The sequence below is a fragment of the Perognathus longimembris genome, chromosome 13 (assembly GCF_023159225.1).
Source record: "Perognathus longimembris pacificus isolate PPM17 chromosome 13, ASM2315922v1, whole genome shotgun sequence".
Classification (NCBI taxonomy): Eukaryota; Metazoa; Chordata; class Mammalia; order Rodentia; family Heteromyidae; genus Perognathus; species Perognathus longimembris.
This window is the reverse complement of record NC_063173.1, coordinates 39262368-39275523: the sequence shown is the minus strand read 5'-3', so window position 1 is coordinate 39275523 and position 13156 is coordinate 39262368. Positions and strand designations below refer to the sequence as shown.

The following is a 13156-nucleotide window of genomic DNA, read 5'->3' as shown; positions in this document are numbered from 1 at the left end:
TCTGCCAGAATTTACAACCAGAAGTGAATTAATGAAAAAGCATCAAAGCTAAGGCAGAAGATTTATCACCTTCCCATCACTGGCAGCAGGCAGAGAGAGAAGGCTGGGTGATTGAGCGCGGCGCGGCAGCTCTCACGATTCCTCGTATTGCCAACGTAGAAGTTGGGATGAGAAGGAATCAGTCTACATGGGCCTTTAAAAGTCTGCATTCCTCCCATAGCTATTGCTGCAAAAGTATGCATGGATATTTATGTATTTATAAATCATCTACTTCATCATTGTGCAAGTAAACTGTTTAAAATGCCCCCCCTTTTTGAAGTTGATGTAATAGTTTGTATTCTTCAACAATGTACCTTATGTGATTTTTTTTTGTTGTTTGTTTTTGCCTTTTTGTTCCCTACGGAGACAAACCAGATCCATTGTACCATACCTCTACTCTACTGCCATACATACTTCGCTCTTGTAAGAAATGAGACTCGAGGCTGGGGATATAGCCTAGTGGCAAGAGTGCCTGCCTCGGATACACGAGGCCCTAGGTTCGATTCCCCAGCACCACATATACAGAAAACGGCCAGAAGCGGCGCTGTGGCTCAAGTGGCAGAGTGCTAGCCTTCAGCGGGAAGAAGCCAGGGACAGTGCTCAGGCCCTGAGTCCAAGGCCCAGGACTGGCCAAAAAAAAAAAAAAGAAATGAGACTCAGTCATATGCCTGAGGTGCCGTGAGCTAGCTCATGAGAAGAGGCAGCCTACAGAAAAGCCCTTGACCTTATTTTAACATTCACTGGGGAAAGGGGATATAAGCCCAGTGGCAGAGCCCTTGTCAGGGATGCTTAGGGCCCTGGGTTCTTTTCCCAGGACTGCAGATAAAATGAAGTTCACTGATAGGAAACGCACTCGGCAGGTCTCCCAGGCATTGTCCTCATCTCTAGACCTTCCAGGCTTGAGGAAGTATCTTGCATGTATTCCCTCAAGAAATACTGTGTGCTATCTTGCTTTGCTGAGGATTTGTTATTTTAATATCCCCATTAGTTTATGTCTTCTGTGCTGCCTTGTTGGTTCTTTTGTTTAGTCTTACCATTAAGTTTCCACCTTTAGGTACAGGCAGCAGGAGGGGCTTCATTACGAGCAGTGGTGTACTACTGCAACAGGACCCCTCACCTCTAGTACCCAGCTTAGTACAGGAAACTGGTAAATGAGACTGTGGCACCTACCTTAGCTTAATCTACTGGTGAATACAGGTAAGGTAGCCACTGGAAGTGAGGGGCAGGGATGGTGGGGAAAACAGTGTCTGAGGCAGAGATGGGATTGCGACCACTCATGGGCCGGAGATGAAGGCCAGGCAACATGCCTCATAGGGGCTACTGTGTATAGCCTAGTGACCTGCAAGAGAGACCCAGTGAACTCAGGAGCTCTGTAACCTCAGATCTACTTCTCTCCCATCAGAATACCATAGAGAGCTATGGCAAGGATCAAGATAGCAAATGTGAGGGCAAAGCACATTTCGTTGAGTGTTAGCCACATCTTTTCAAATGCAGCCTTGCTTTTTTCCCATTGTGATCATTTACAAATTCATGAGGCTTAAGATTTCATCATAAAATGGAAAAAAGAGAGAGAGAGAGAGAGAGAGAGTTGAGGCCAGTGATCTGGCGTCCAGTCCAAGCTCTCATTAGCTGGTGCTGTCACTCACTGAATGGTGGTTAATAAATGCCTACTATGCAACAAAGTGAGAGGACACAAATGTGAACAGGAAGCACAAGGATCTGCCTTGACTGAAAGCAGATTTAGGAGTCCAGAGGACAGAGTGTTCTGAGGAGAGGGAACAGCAAACAGCAAGTTCCTGCTTTTGTCACAGCCAAAGGCAATCCTGCCAGGTAAATCAGATTCCAGGTCTGGCTGAAGAGGTGGGAGGAGTTACAGACTTGAGTTGCTTTCCTGAGATCAGCTGGATAGAGTTTGCTGCTGCCCCACAGAAAGCAAATTGGGGCTGGGATTGGAGTGGATAGAAGATGGTTCTCCTAGGCTAGCTGGGGAATTCTGAGGGATGATGGCTATCAGATTGTCTTAGCACCTTACCATGTAGTTGTTATTTTTCATTATGTAGAAACAGTCCCTCTAGCTGGGCACTGGTGGCTCATGCCTATAAACCTAGCTACTCAGGAGGCTGAGATCAGAGGATCATGGTTCAAAGCTATCCTAGGCAAAAAAAAAAGTCTTTGAGACTCTTATCTCCAATTAACCACTTAGGAAACCAGAAGTGGTGCTGTGGCTCAAAATAGTGGAGTGCTAGCCTTGAGCAAAAATGCTCAAAGACAGCGCCCAAGCCCTGAGTTCAAGCCCCATGACTGACAGAAAAGAAACAATCTCCCTGTTCCAACATCACTAAATGAGGGTTTAACCAGTGAGAACCCTTCACCTGAAGAACTAGATTAATTCTCCTTCCAAATAAAAAAAGAGGAAACAACTATATCCAAAACACAAATAAAAACAGGATGTTAGAACCCCAATGTTTCTACTCTGACAACCAGAATCCTCAACAGCTCAGTTTTTACACTATGTATTTGGCTGCCAAGCTCCAAGTGAGGCTTCTGAAAGATGAAGCTACACAGACATTTCTATCCCTGTTCTTTCTTCTTTCCTGCCATAACAAGGCTGGCCTGGCATTCTAATTCTAGTCAGTAATACTCTACCTCAATGCCTTCCTCTTCTCTGAGAATTGGAAAAAGGGAGAGAGCCCAGAACGATGGCCCAGCTTAAAGAATCAAAAGAAAACAGCCCCAAATGACCCAAGGTCTGATGTACCATTCTTGCTGTAAGGCTGCAAGAGGTCACCATGAGCCTGATGCAAAGCAGAAGCTGGGAAAGAGACCTGTATACTTCACCTATCAGAATTAACTAAGACCCTGCTAGTCCTCCTTGATTCCAATTGACTGGGCAAAGGGATATCACCTAGTTCACAGTAAGACAATGAGATTAAGATAGGTACAGTTTTAAATCTAACTAGCTTTTACCAGCTAAGAGATTCCATGCAAGTATGTAAACTTTATAGGTTTTTGTTTTCTCATCTGTAACATGGACTAACAACAGTGCCAAACTCATAAGGTGGTTGTTCGGCTTATTTAAGAAAGCAATACATTTAAAGTCCTTGGTCCGTGCTTGAGGAACAGCCAGGGATTAAGAAGCATGAAATCATTTCTTATTACTGGCTTAGAATTGGGGTTAAGAGACACAGAAGGCAGCCATCCTGGGTAGTCTCTTGATGCAAACATACAAGCTGAGACATGCCATGTTTGGCCTGATACAAAACAAAGCAATGGTCACAATTCTGTAGGCAAAGAAAAACCACGTCCTAGAGCAACACAACCAGGCCAGGTGAGGCAGCATCAGAGAGGAAAAAAGAAAGAAACAAACAAAGAAAACCAGATATTATAGGCTTAAAAGGGAATAAACACCTAGGCTTTGCAAAATGACATGGTCTTTCTTCATCCATCAAGGAAGCCCATCTCCCTGGGAGACATATGGTAAGTTTCTGGTCTGGCTCATGCTAGATTAAAGTGGATTCTTTGTTGATACTTGTGACATTTGGCTTCCAGCCATATTTGGAGACATATTTATTTCCGGAATAGAGGATCATCCTTCTTTCCCTCCTCACTGCAATGTCAGCACCCAGCACAGTACCAGGGACCAAACAGGTGCTCAGTGAATACACATCAGATAAACAAGTGAACCAAGAAACATACACAAAGCTAAGGTGCCTGTCATGGTCTCTCCCACTTACTCTACAATGACCATCCTCCTCTTCGGTTCCCTCCCTAGGCTGTAGGGGCAGACCTGCACAAGGGCCTCACCTGTAGAACCAGCAGCATCTGGACAATGGATGAGGGTAGCTTGGACTGCGGCAGCAGCAAATCGCCCAGCTTTACCTTCAGCAGGACCAGGTCTCGGAAACCCAGCAAGGAGATCTGACGTATGGTCAGTTCTTGTCCCTGGAGAGAAGAGATGAGGGGAGGGTGAACAGCAAGCACTAGACCGATCTGCCTCCCACCACAAAAAGTTCAGGACAATATGTGTTTACAGAGCATCCAGGATGGGCCAGGACCAGACAGGTTCAAGACCTTGGGAGGCTGAGATCTGTCCTCTGGAATTAGAGCTTTAAGATAAAGGTGACTCAAGATATTTAAATGGCCTAAAGACAATAAAAGGTCCACCTGCTCCATGCTCCAGACCCTGCTTGTCAGCCTGTGAATGGTTAGGAAGAAGGAAAATGGGGAAAACAAAAGAGATCAATGTCACTTCTTCAGTCATGGCTGTTTCTTCAAGTTTATGGAAACCTTTCTAGGGTGACAATGATCAAGATACATTGTATTCACAAACTGACATGTTGAATTGAAACCCCTTTATAACTAAAGATAATTTTAAAAAGAATTACATTTGCCATTAAACTTTCTATAAAGTTTTTTTTTCATTTCTTCCTAGAAAAATCACTGAATTTTTGTTCATCTTTCTGTCATCTCATTGCCAACAAAAGGGAAATTTTACAAAATGCAATCCCAATTGTAAAGAAGTTCACTAGCTCAGGATTCCTATACATCCTAACTTTAAAAAAAAATGAACCAATATTGAACAAATATTTCTGTACCCATTATCTTCCAGGAAGAAGAAAACATCAGACCTTAGAGGTTTAGAGAAGATGTGTGGTTCCTATATAAATACAAATAAATGTAGGAAGAAAAATAATTGGAAAAGTATGTGGAAAGAGTTTTGAAGGATGAAGAAGGGAGAGTCAAATATGAAAATAATAAGAGAAGGAAACAGGAGGATTTTATTGTTGTTGTTATGTTTAATGTACTATGTGAACTTCTTTTGGCATACCCATGTGGTCACTGTATATGATTTTGGTACACTGAATATTGTATATATGCTTACCTGAACTATGGAAGGGAAAGAAAAATGAAGGAGGGTGTAATAAATATGACAAGAAATGTACTCACTACCTTATTGTGTAACTGCACCCCCTCTGTATATCATTTGCCAATAAAATTTTAATTAGAAAAATAAAATAACTCAAAAGCAAAAAAAAAGATGAAAATAATAACTAGTAGATGCAAGACCTGGCATGCATCAGGCTCTGTCAGACTGATTCTGAATATTTTAGATGGAAACAAGACACATCGCTCATAACCATTGCAATCTAAATGTTTGGGCCCCTCTTAAAAATTCATTTGTCCAAATCCCAAGCCCCAAGGTGATGGGCTGTAGATGTGGGACATTTAGGGGGTGATCAGGTCATAAGTGTGGAGCCCTTGTAAGTGGGGTTAATGCCTTATAAAACAAAACAGGCCCTAGAGAGCCCCTGGTCCCTTTCACTATGTCAAGATTTTGCATCAAGTTGCCATCTGTGAAGAAACAAGCCAGCTGGGCGCTGGCAGCTCACCCCTGAAATCCTAGCCATTCACTGATTTGTCATTAGGCCCCGCTACCCCTTCAGTTCCCAGTGAATCAGAGAAGGAGTTCATATTAATTCAGAATTGACTTCTCCATCTTTCTTTTAGGCAAGAAAAGAAAGCATAGTCACCACCCAGAGCATCTCCTCATAAACTCTCCCATCGAAAAAGGTGTAGAAAATGCATCTGCATGGTTCCCAAGATTTCATCCAGTTCCTCTGGGCAAAGCCCAAAGAAAGAGGAAAAGCTGAGTACTACATCCCAGGAAATCATGAATACATGGCCAGGTCAGCAAAGAACAAGAAGAGGGAGGCAGCCAGCCCCTTCTGCGACCCTCTACCCTGGTAGCCATTTGCTACAGGCTTTCCCATCCCAGTATTCCCATGACACATTCTAAATTCTTCTTCCCCTTACCCATCTCAGCTAGCTGACTAGAACAGGTTAGCATATGCAAATGTCCTGGGAAGCTGATGGAGAAGGCAGCCAGCAGGGAGGAGGCTGTAGTAGACCAAAGAACAAGAGAAATTCAAGCCTGTTGTTGAAAGATGAGATTGAACAGGGCAGTATCAGTTATTTCCAGGTCTGAGTTTTCAAGAAAACCATAATAGTACCATCCTGAGACTCACATGACAGGGATCCTGACAGAGTGTGAGCATCAGAGAGCCCTTCACTGTCCACCTCTCACTGTACTGGGCCTGCATTTACCCAGTTTCCACATTCCCCTTTCTCTGCCCAAATGGCCCTAACAAATCCCGGTCTGTGCACACCCTTCCATGGGGGACAAGGTAGAAGATGCACAGTTACATCTGAGATCTACTTTAGAATAAATAGATCCCATCATTGCACTGCTTGTTGTTTATTTTGAAATTCAAATATAACTTAGGAAGTATACTGTATGTTTATTGGCTAAGTCAGGCAACTCTTTTCTCAAGTTTGCCTTCCTAAGATCCATGGCTGGCCAGAGGGTGAATATTGTGGAAAGGAAAGGGGAGTCCTGGGGAATCCTGGCATAGGATGAGAGGGGAGTGGGCTGCAGGACAGAGCTCCTACCTGCTGGAAACTGAGAGGCAGATCTGCAGCCAGAAAGGAGGTCTGTAAGCCTAGCCTCCCAGGTGCAAAATACCTGGGCTATGTTTGAAGCAATTCTAAGTCCCCTGAAAACACCATTCAGACTACATAGTCCTTAAGGGCCCTGCCCTGGGGTACAGGGAAATTCCAACCATTGTTAATAGCCAGGCTCCTGTTCTGCATATTGTATTCCTACTTCAGCAAAGCCTGATTACAATGAAGCCTCAACTCCAAGGGAAGAGTAGAATATAAATTCCCTAGTGGGGAGGGGGGAAGAGGGAGAGAGGGAAGGAGAGAGGGAGAGAGAGACAGAGACAGAGACAGAGAACACAGAGCCCACTCTCTCCTAGAAGGAAAGAGGAATACTCTGGCCTGGTAGAAATTCTTCATCTTACAGGAGATAAATGGAACTCAACAGAAGCCAGGTGACTTTACCCAAACCCAACCCCCCAATCCTGATTCTTCACCTAGCCCTGTTTCTACTACATCATGTGGCTCGATTTCAGAATCCCTTATGGAGGGAAAGGAATATCATGACCCTTTCTGTGGATTTCAGGGCAACAGCAATTTGCTTAAAAATTGTGCTTCACATTGAGCAGAGTGGCTCACTCTTGTAATCCCAGCTACGTGGATGGGTGAAAATCAGGAGGGTGGACGTTTAAGACCAGCCAGGTCCAAAAGCTCATGAGACACACAATACACATCTCTGTCAATAAGCTAGGCATGCTGATGAATGCCGGTGAGTTCAGCTAAGTAGGATGGTTAGTGTTAGGTCCTCCCCCTGAGGGCTCCATGTAGATGCCCCCACCTCATTAAGTCTCCACCCAGTTACCTGGGTAACCTGTAGCCCTGGAGGCAGTTACCTCCCTTTTCCCTGAGGTCACATCCTAATCCACCTGGCCACACCACTTGCCCCTGCCCTAGATGTAGGGCAGGGCTGGGTGGGGGTCGCTCTCTCTCTCCCTTCTCTCCAGCCATGGATCATCTTGGCCACAGGCCAGCAGTTCGGTAATAAACTTTTTCTCCTGCCTGAATACCGCGTGGCGTTCTCCTTTACCGGCTACCTACTTTAAAAACCTAACAGTTAGGAACTGTCAAATATTACTTGAAAAATAGCTAAAGTAAAATTGGTAGGGAACCTGGCTCAAATAGTAGAACATCTGCCCTAGCAAGTTCAAGGCCCCAATTTTAAATCCCAGGAGTGATACACACATATACACACACACACACACACACACACACACACACACACACACACACACACACACACACAAAGAGCTTAAGAGGAACAGTGATAAGGAGGACAAAAGAGAGTAATGAAGAGGGTTGAATATGACCAAAGCATAGTCATAATGAAGCCCATTATTTTGTACAGTTAACATACACTAACAAAAACTTTTAAATTATGTTTTGAAAACTGGAGAAGAAAGAGGGAGGGGCGGGAAAGCAAAATCTCCTCTTCAATCTTCTCCACTTCAGAAAAGAAAGAACCAAACCAAACCACTCCAAGAATATAAAAACATACTGAAAACCAAGCAAGTAATCAGAGCTTAAAATTGCCAGTTATGCAGGCTTTCTTCTCCGTTTGAAATTTAGGGGCTTAATACAGAAAAGAGAGCCCTTCGGAACACTTTTTGGTCCCTTACCCACTGGAGGCCGGGCCTCTCCCCCATTCGGCAGGCGGCTCCAGCTCATCAAGGTTAAAGAAGGAGACAGACACAGAGGCCACTGACCTGAACGGGGTAAAATATTGCCTGCAGGGTGGGGAGGGTCTCCGTGAAGAAGTGGTCCCAGATGCCAGCCAGAACCTCAATGCGATTTTCACCTACATGGGGAGGAGTGGGGTCAAGATGGGAGGGGAGAGAGAAAGAAAAACATTTGTCATTACTTGTGGAAGAGGCCACCAGACAGCTCCATCTCTAATGTAAAATAGCCCACGTGAGAAACAGGAAGCCAGGAGCTGTTAAAGCCTGGAAAGCAGTGTAGTGGTGGCTAAGACTACCAGAAATTCTCAATATTCTTAGTTTTATTAGGATTCACAAAGCATCAAAACTCAGAGAGCAAAGTTTGAGGGGAGGGGAGCCTGTCACTGATAGTAGACCTACAAAGTTTCCACAGTAAAATGCACGTCCATGTGAGGCCAAAGTTTGGACACAGCTTATCTCTCAATGGTGTCCCCAGTGTGTTACTAATAAGAGATACCAGCACCTTTAAAGGATTGGGATCTAGTGGAAGGTGGTTAAGTCATTGGGGTCGTGGTCATTGGAAGAAATGAAGGGTTAATTCCCTAGAAAGGGGGTTATTATAAGAAGGAGCCTGACTCCTGACTCCTGTCTGGCTGCTTGCTTTGCCATGCCCCTTGCGTTCACGCATAGCCCACCATTGTGGTACCATTCACCATGAAGCCCTTACAGAGACCAAACACATAGCCCACCATATCTTGAACTTTCGGCTACCCCAAACTACAACCTAAATAAACCCCTATTCTTTATCAGGAGGCCAGTCTTGGGGATTTTCTAATAGCAATGGAAAAAAGAAATAGGCAAATATGCCTTTCTTCCTCCCAACCTCCACCTCCCAGAAAGGAGAGCTGAAACTACAAAATTACACAAAAAAATGTTATCACCACATAAATGTTTATAACAGTATCAGAAAGTGGGTTAAATCACAAACAAGACATCTCACGGGCTGACTCTGCTACCACATTTTATAAGCTCAGGGAAGCCAAGTAATTGGTCCAAGGCTACACTGCTTGAAGGCAGAGCTGGGATTCTAGAACTTTCTCTCTTTACCATCCCAATCCAAGAAGATCATGTACACAGTTTTGCTCTGCTCTTTTTTTTTCCTTAGCCCCTAATTCAGTGCCCTGTTTTGGTGTTTGAGCTGTCAGTGGGGAGAGATAGAAAGATCTGGAAACTGTCACTTCCACCCACTGCTTTACGGTAACTGGGTGGGGATTGTGCTCTGAAGAGGTCACCTCCAAAACACAGGACTCACCTCCATATTTGTGCCTTCTCATATCCCCAGGACAAGCAAGCCTAGGCTCTGGCTGAGTGCCACCTACTAGCTAAGAAGACAAGTGGTCCAGCCCAGCAGAGGGCCCTGAGAGGAAGCAGGCACCTGCGGAGGGGGAAAGAGCAGGGAGACAGGAGCAGGCAGGGGAAGCCTGCTGGGCAGCTACTGGTTAATGACCCAGATATTGGCACTGGCAGGGCGCTGTCTTTGCTCATCCTAGGCAGAGAAACTAGGTCAGCCAAGATTAAGACATCGAGAGACGTGTTTGGCAAAAACACTGAGCAGATCTTGGCTCAGTTAGTGCCTCTCATCTATTAACTTCAAGGATAAGAAGAGCACAGAAGAGGAAAAGGGTATGAGCAGTTGTTAACAGGCCCATGGGCTTACAGACTATGGAAGGGGGAAGGGGTGGAAGATAGGGGGAACAGTATAGATCCTCAGATCTCTCTGCTCTCCTCACTTGCTCAATGGCTTCCTTTACTCCCTGCTTTGTCCACTAGCACAGCCATGATGTACATGCCCCATCAGTCCTCTTGGACAGTACGTTTCTGGTAGTTAGTAGAGCAACTAACACATCAATATATCAGTTGTGTGTGTGCATGAGCATGTGCGTACATGAGCCAATACTGGGGCCTGAACTCAGAGCCTAGGCACCATCCCTTAGCTTTTTGCTTAAGACTTACACTTCACCACTTGAGCCAGAGATCCATTTCAGGCTTTTGAGTAGCTAACTAGAGATAAGAATCTCATGGACTTTCCAATAGCTAGAATTAAAGGTGTGAGTGACCAGGGCCTGGGTATACATCCATTTTTAGGATGAATTTTTAGAATGAATGGGATGTAGTAAGTGTAGAGGTTTTTGCACATGCTGGGTTCCCCTTCACCAAAGTGGGGAGAGTGACAGGAAGGTCCAATAGTCTGTAAGGTCATCCTATTTCTTAAATCCAAAGTGAACTCCAATATCTAGAGGACATACCCCCAAAGGGATAAAGCTCTATGAGTGGCCTTGCTGATGGTCCTTATCTTAAACCATCTACAACAAAGACCAGCAGAGGCCCTGATGAGGACCTAAGAAGGAAGGACCTAAGAAGGCCCTGCTCAGGCCTGGCCAGCTTCAGTGTCAGGGTGGAGATGAACCATGGGCAGCCAGGTAGCCCACAGTATAACCAAATCAGTGACTGCTTCCTCCTGGGAAACTGAGCCAATTGCTTAGGACAAACTTCAGAGAATACTGGAGGCTTGGGAAGGGCTTTCTAAATGAGCATCAGAGAGACTAAGGCCCACACAAGGGGCAGTCATTGGGAAAGTAAGAGGTAAAGGAAGCAGATAATTTCACTTCCAGAAAAACAGCCCCATGAGTCAGGGACTTAGCTCCCTGCAAAGAGGAAAGGGGTTTGCATGGAGGACGATAGATGTCTGTCTTGTGATATACCTCAGGAGTTGAGTTGCCAGAAATAAGTAAGAAGGTACAAGGAACCTCCTGAAGGTCAAGGTGAAGGTCACTAAACTCTTGAAAAGTTTACTGAGAACCACATGATGTCTTCTGCCCACAAGACTGTGACAACTGGACACAAAGGTCCACCTGTCCGGTCCTCTCTGCCACCATGACAAGTATGAACATATGAAACATACAGAACCCAATACACTGACACAGCAATTGGATAAATAAACCAAACTGTGAGCCTCTCATATCACACAAGTTTACATGACCTTTACTCACCCTGACTGGTTCTAAGTCTTCACTGTATATGTCACTTAACTGAAGATTGAGTGAGAGATGCTCAACTTCCCCCTTGTAGAGCATTTGAATCTCCAATCTTACCCAATATTTTTTTTTTGTCATACAGCTAGTTTCCTCAAGTGGCCTACACACAAAATATGTGCTTCTTATACTGTACTGTATTTTGTACAGCTGTGTACCAACCCAATTCCAAAATGCAAATGTCCTTCATCTAAGCAAATCACCTAAAAGTAAGGCCTCCCTTGGTAGATGAATGGAAGAAATATTGGGCACTCATACACTGAAATATTATTCAGCCTTAAAAAATGCAGGGGAATCCTACACGGATGAACTTGACAACATCATGGTGAATGAAATAAGCCAGTCATGGAAGGACAATAGTCAAATTTATGGAAACAAAACATAATAGTAATTATCTGGGGCTATAAGGGGGGAAAAGGGAAGTATCTAGTAAGTTCTGTAAGTTTAAATTTTTTCTGGAGTTTTTTTATATAAAAATGGGAAAACAGTAAACTACTGAATTGTGACATAGCGAAAATTATACATTTTGTACTGTGCACTTTTTTATAATTCCAAAATAATTAAAGGCTTTGGTTTAACGAGTATTTATAAAGAGTATTTATAAAGAGTATTTATAAAGAGTATTTATAAAAAAATCACAGCCCAAAGCTTGGCAATGGTGCTTGACAGAGTCTGAGGCAGTAGGGCTCTGAGTTGAAGGGTCAGCTAGGGCTAAGTAGTAAAGACCTCGTCACATAAAACCTCACCCATACAAAATCACAGCACAGAGATATTGTAGGGAGAAGAAAGCTACAGCTCAAAACAATCTCAGATAGGCAAAGGTTAACTTCTAGCCCTGGTCCTTCCATAGGCCTGATGGGGGGGGGGGGGGGCGGGTTACTGGCTGTATTCCAAGCCCTTGAACTTTTTCCAGTATCTGTTTCTCATATTCCTTCTATGTTATCCTCCTACTTTCCTACACACTGGTCTTTCTCTCTGAGAATGACCAGAACAAAGAGGAAGAAGAAAGCAAAGACTACTGCAAAAAATAAAATAAATCCAGGTGCCAGCATATAGACCTACTGTGTGCCAGGAATGATGTTACACTAACAATGTGACTTACACGCTCTATAAGACCTTGCTCCATCTTATCACTTTAAAAATGATAACCACTAAGATTCAGAGAAGCTACTAACTTGCTAAAAGTCACTCAGGAAGTAGCTGGTGAGCTCTGATCATGTTCTACATTGGCAGTCACCAAGAGTAGCCTTTGGTAGGGCTATCGAGTTGGCCAGTCCTGGTCTATGCAACCATCTCCCATCTGCAGTAAGCTTCTTTCTAGCCTGTCAATTAGATTCCAAAAATCTTAGAACACATGGAAACTTCCCTTTGTCTATCAGGTCAGATCCCATGGAATAGGGGCGAGCAAATCCCAATGTCCCCTAAATGAGGAGCCCAGTAAGTATGAGGAAGGTCCACAGGAAATAGCCTGGGGCTGATCACCAAGAAAGGCATGGCAGTATCTAGGCTATAGTGAAACCTGACAAGGAGACCATCAAGAAGTACAGTGGAAATACCATCCTGAGGTCCCCAAGAAACCACCCCAATTTGATTTGCATGGCTTTGCCCTGAGTGACTGACTTCATGGTTGCGACACAGTGGGCAGGGCTGACTCACAGACTGGGAGCCTAGCACTTTAGGACAGAATCATCTCAACTGTGCAGACATCAAAGGCTGAGTCACGGAGAGGCTGAGTCACAGAGAGAGAGAGAAGCCCTAATCCACAGGGTGCAGAATACTTGCCTTCACACTGCTTGACCTTCTCCTCCACAAAGAACAGCCCCTTCGCCAGAAGCTGGTTCTGCCAAAAGAGAACAAAAGAACACACGGGTT

At 44.4% G+C, this 13156-nt stretch overlaps 1 protein-coding gene and 1 long non-coding RNA gene across 5 annotated transcripts in view; both read right to left on the bottom strand.

The window, feature by feature from the left end:
* The window catches only part of Prr5l (proline rich 5 like), a 72046-nt gene that overhangs the window by 12330 nt on the left and 46560 nt on the right, over positions 1-13156 (bottom strand). For all 4 annotated transcript variants that reach the window (XM_048359943.1, XM_048359942.1, XM_048359945.1 and 1 more), the window contains 3 exons: positions 13067-13124; positions 8241-8332; positions 3844-3981 (listed from right to left, as the gene is read on the bottom strand). In XM_048359943.1, the coding sequence (XP_048215900.1) occupies positions 3844-3981; positions 8241-8332; positions 13067-13124 (288 nt within the window). The remainder of the gene's footprint in view (positions 1-3843; positions 3982-8240; positions 8333-13066; positions 13125-13156) is intronic.
* On the bottom strand, positions 380-1594 carry LOC125361458. The gene is made up of 2 exons (XR_007212948.1): positions 696-1594; positions 380-475 (listed from the first exon to the last, which is right to left on the bottom strand). It is a non-coding gene; the product is annotated as an uncharacterized LOC125361458 (long non-coding RNA).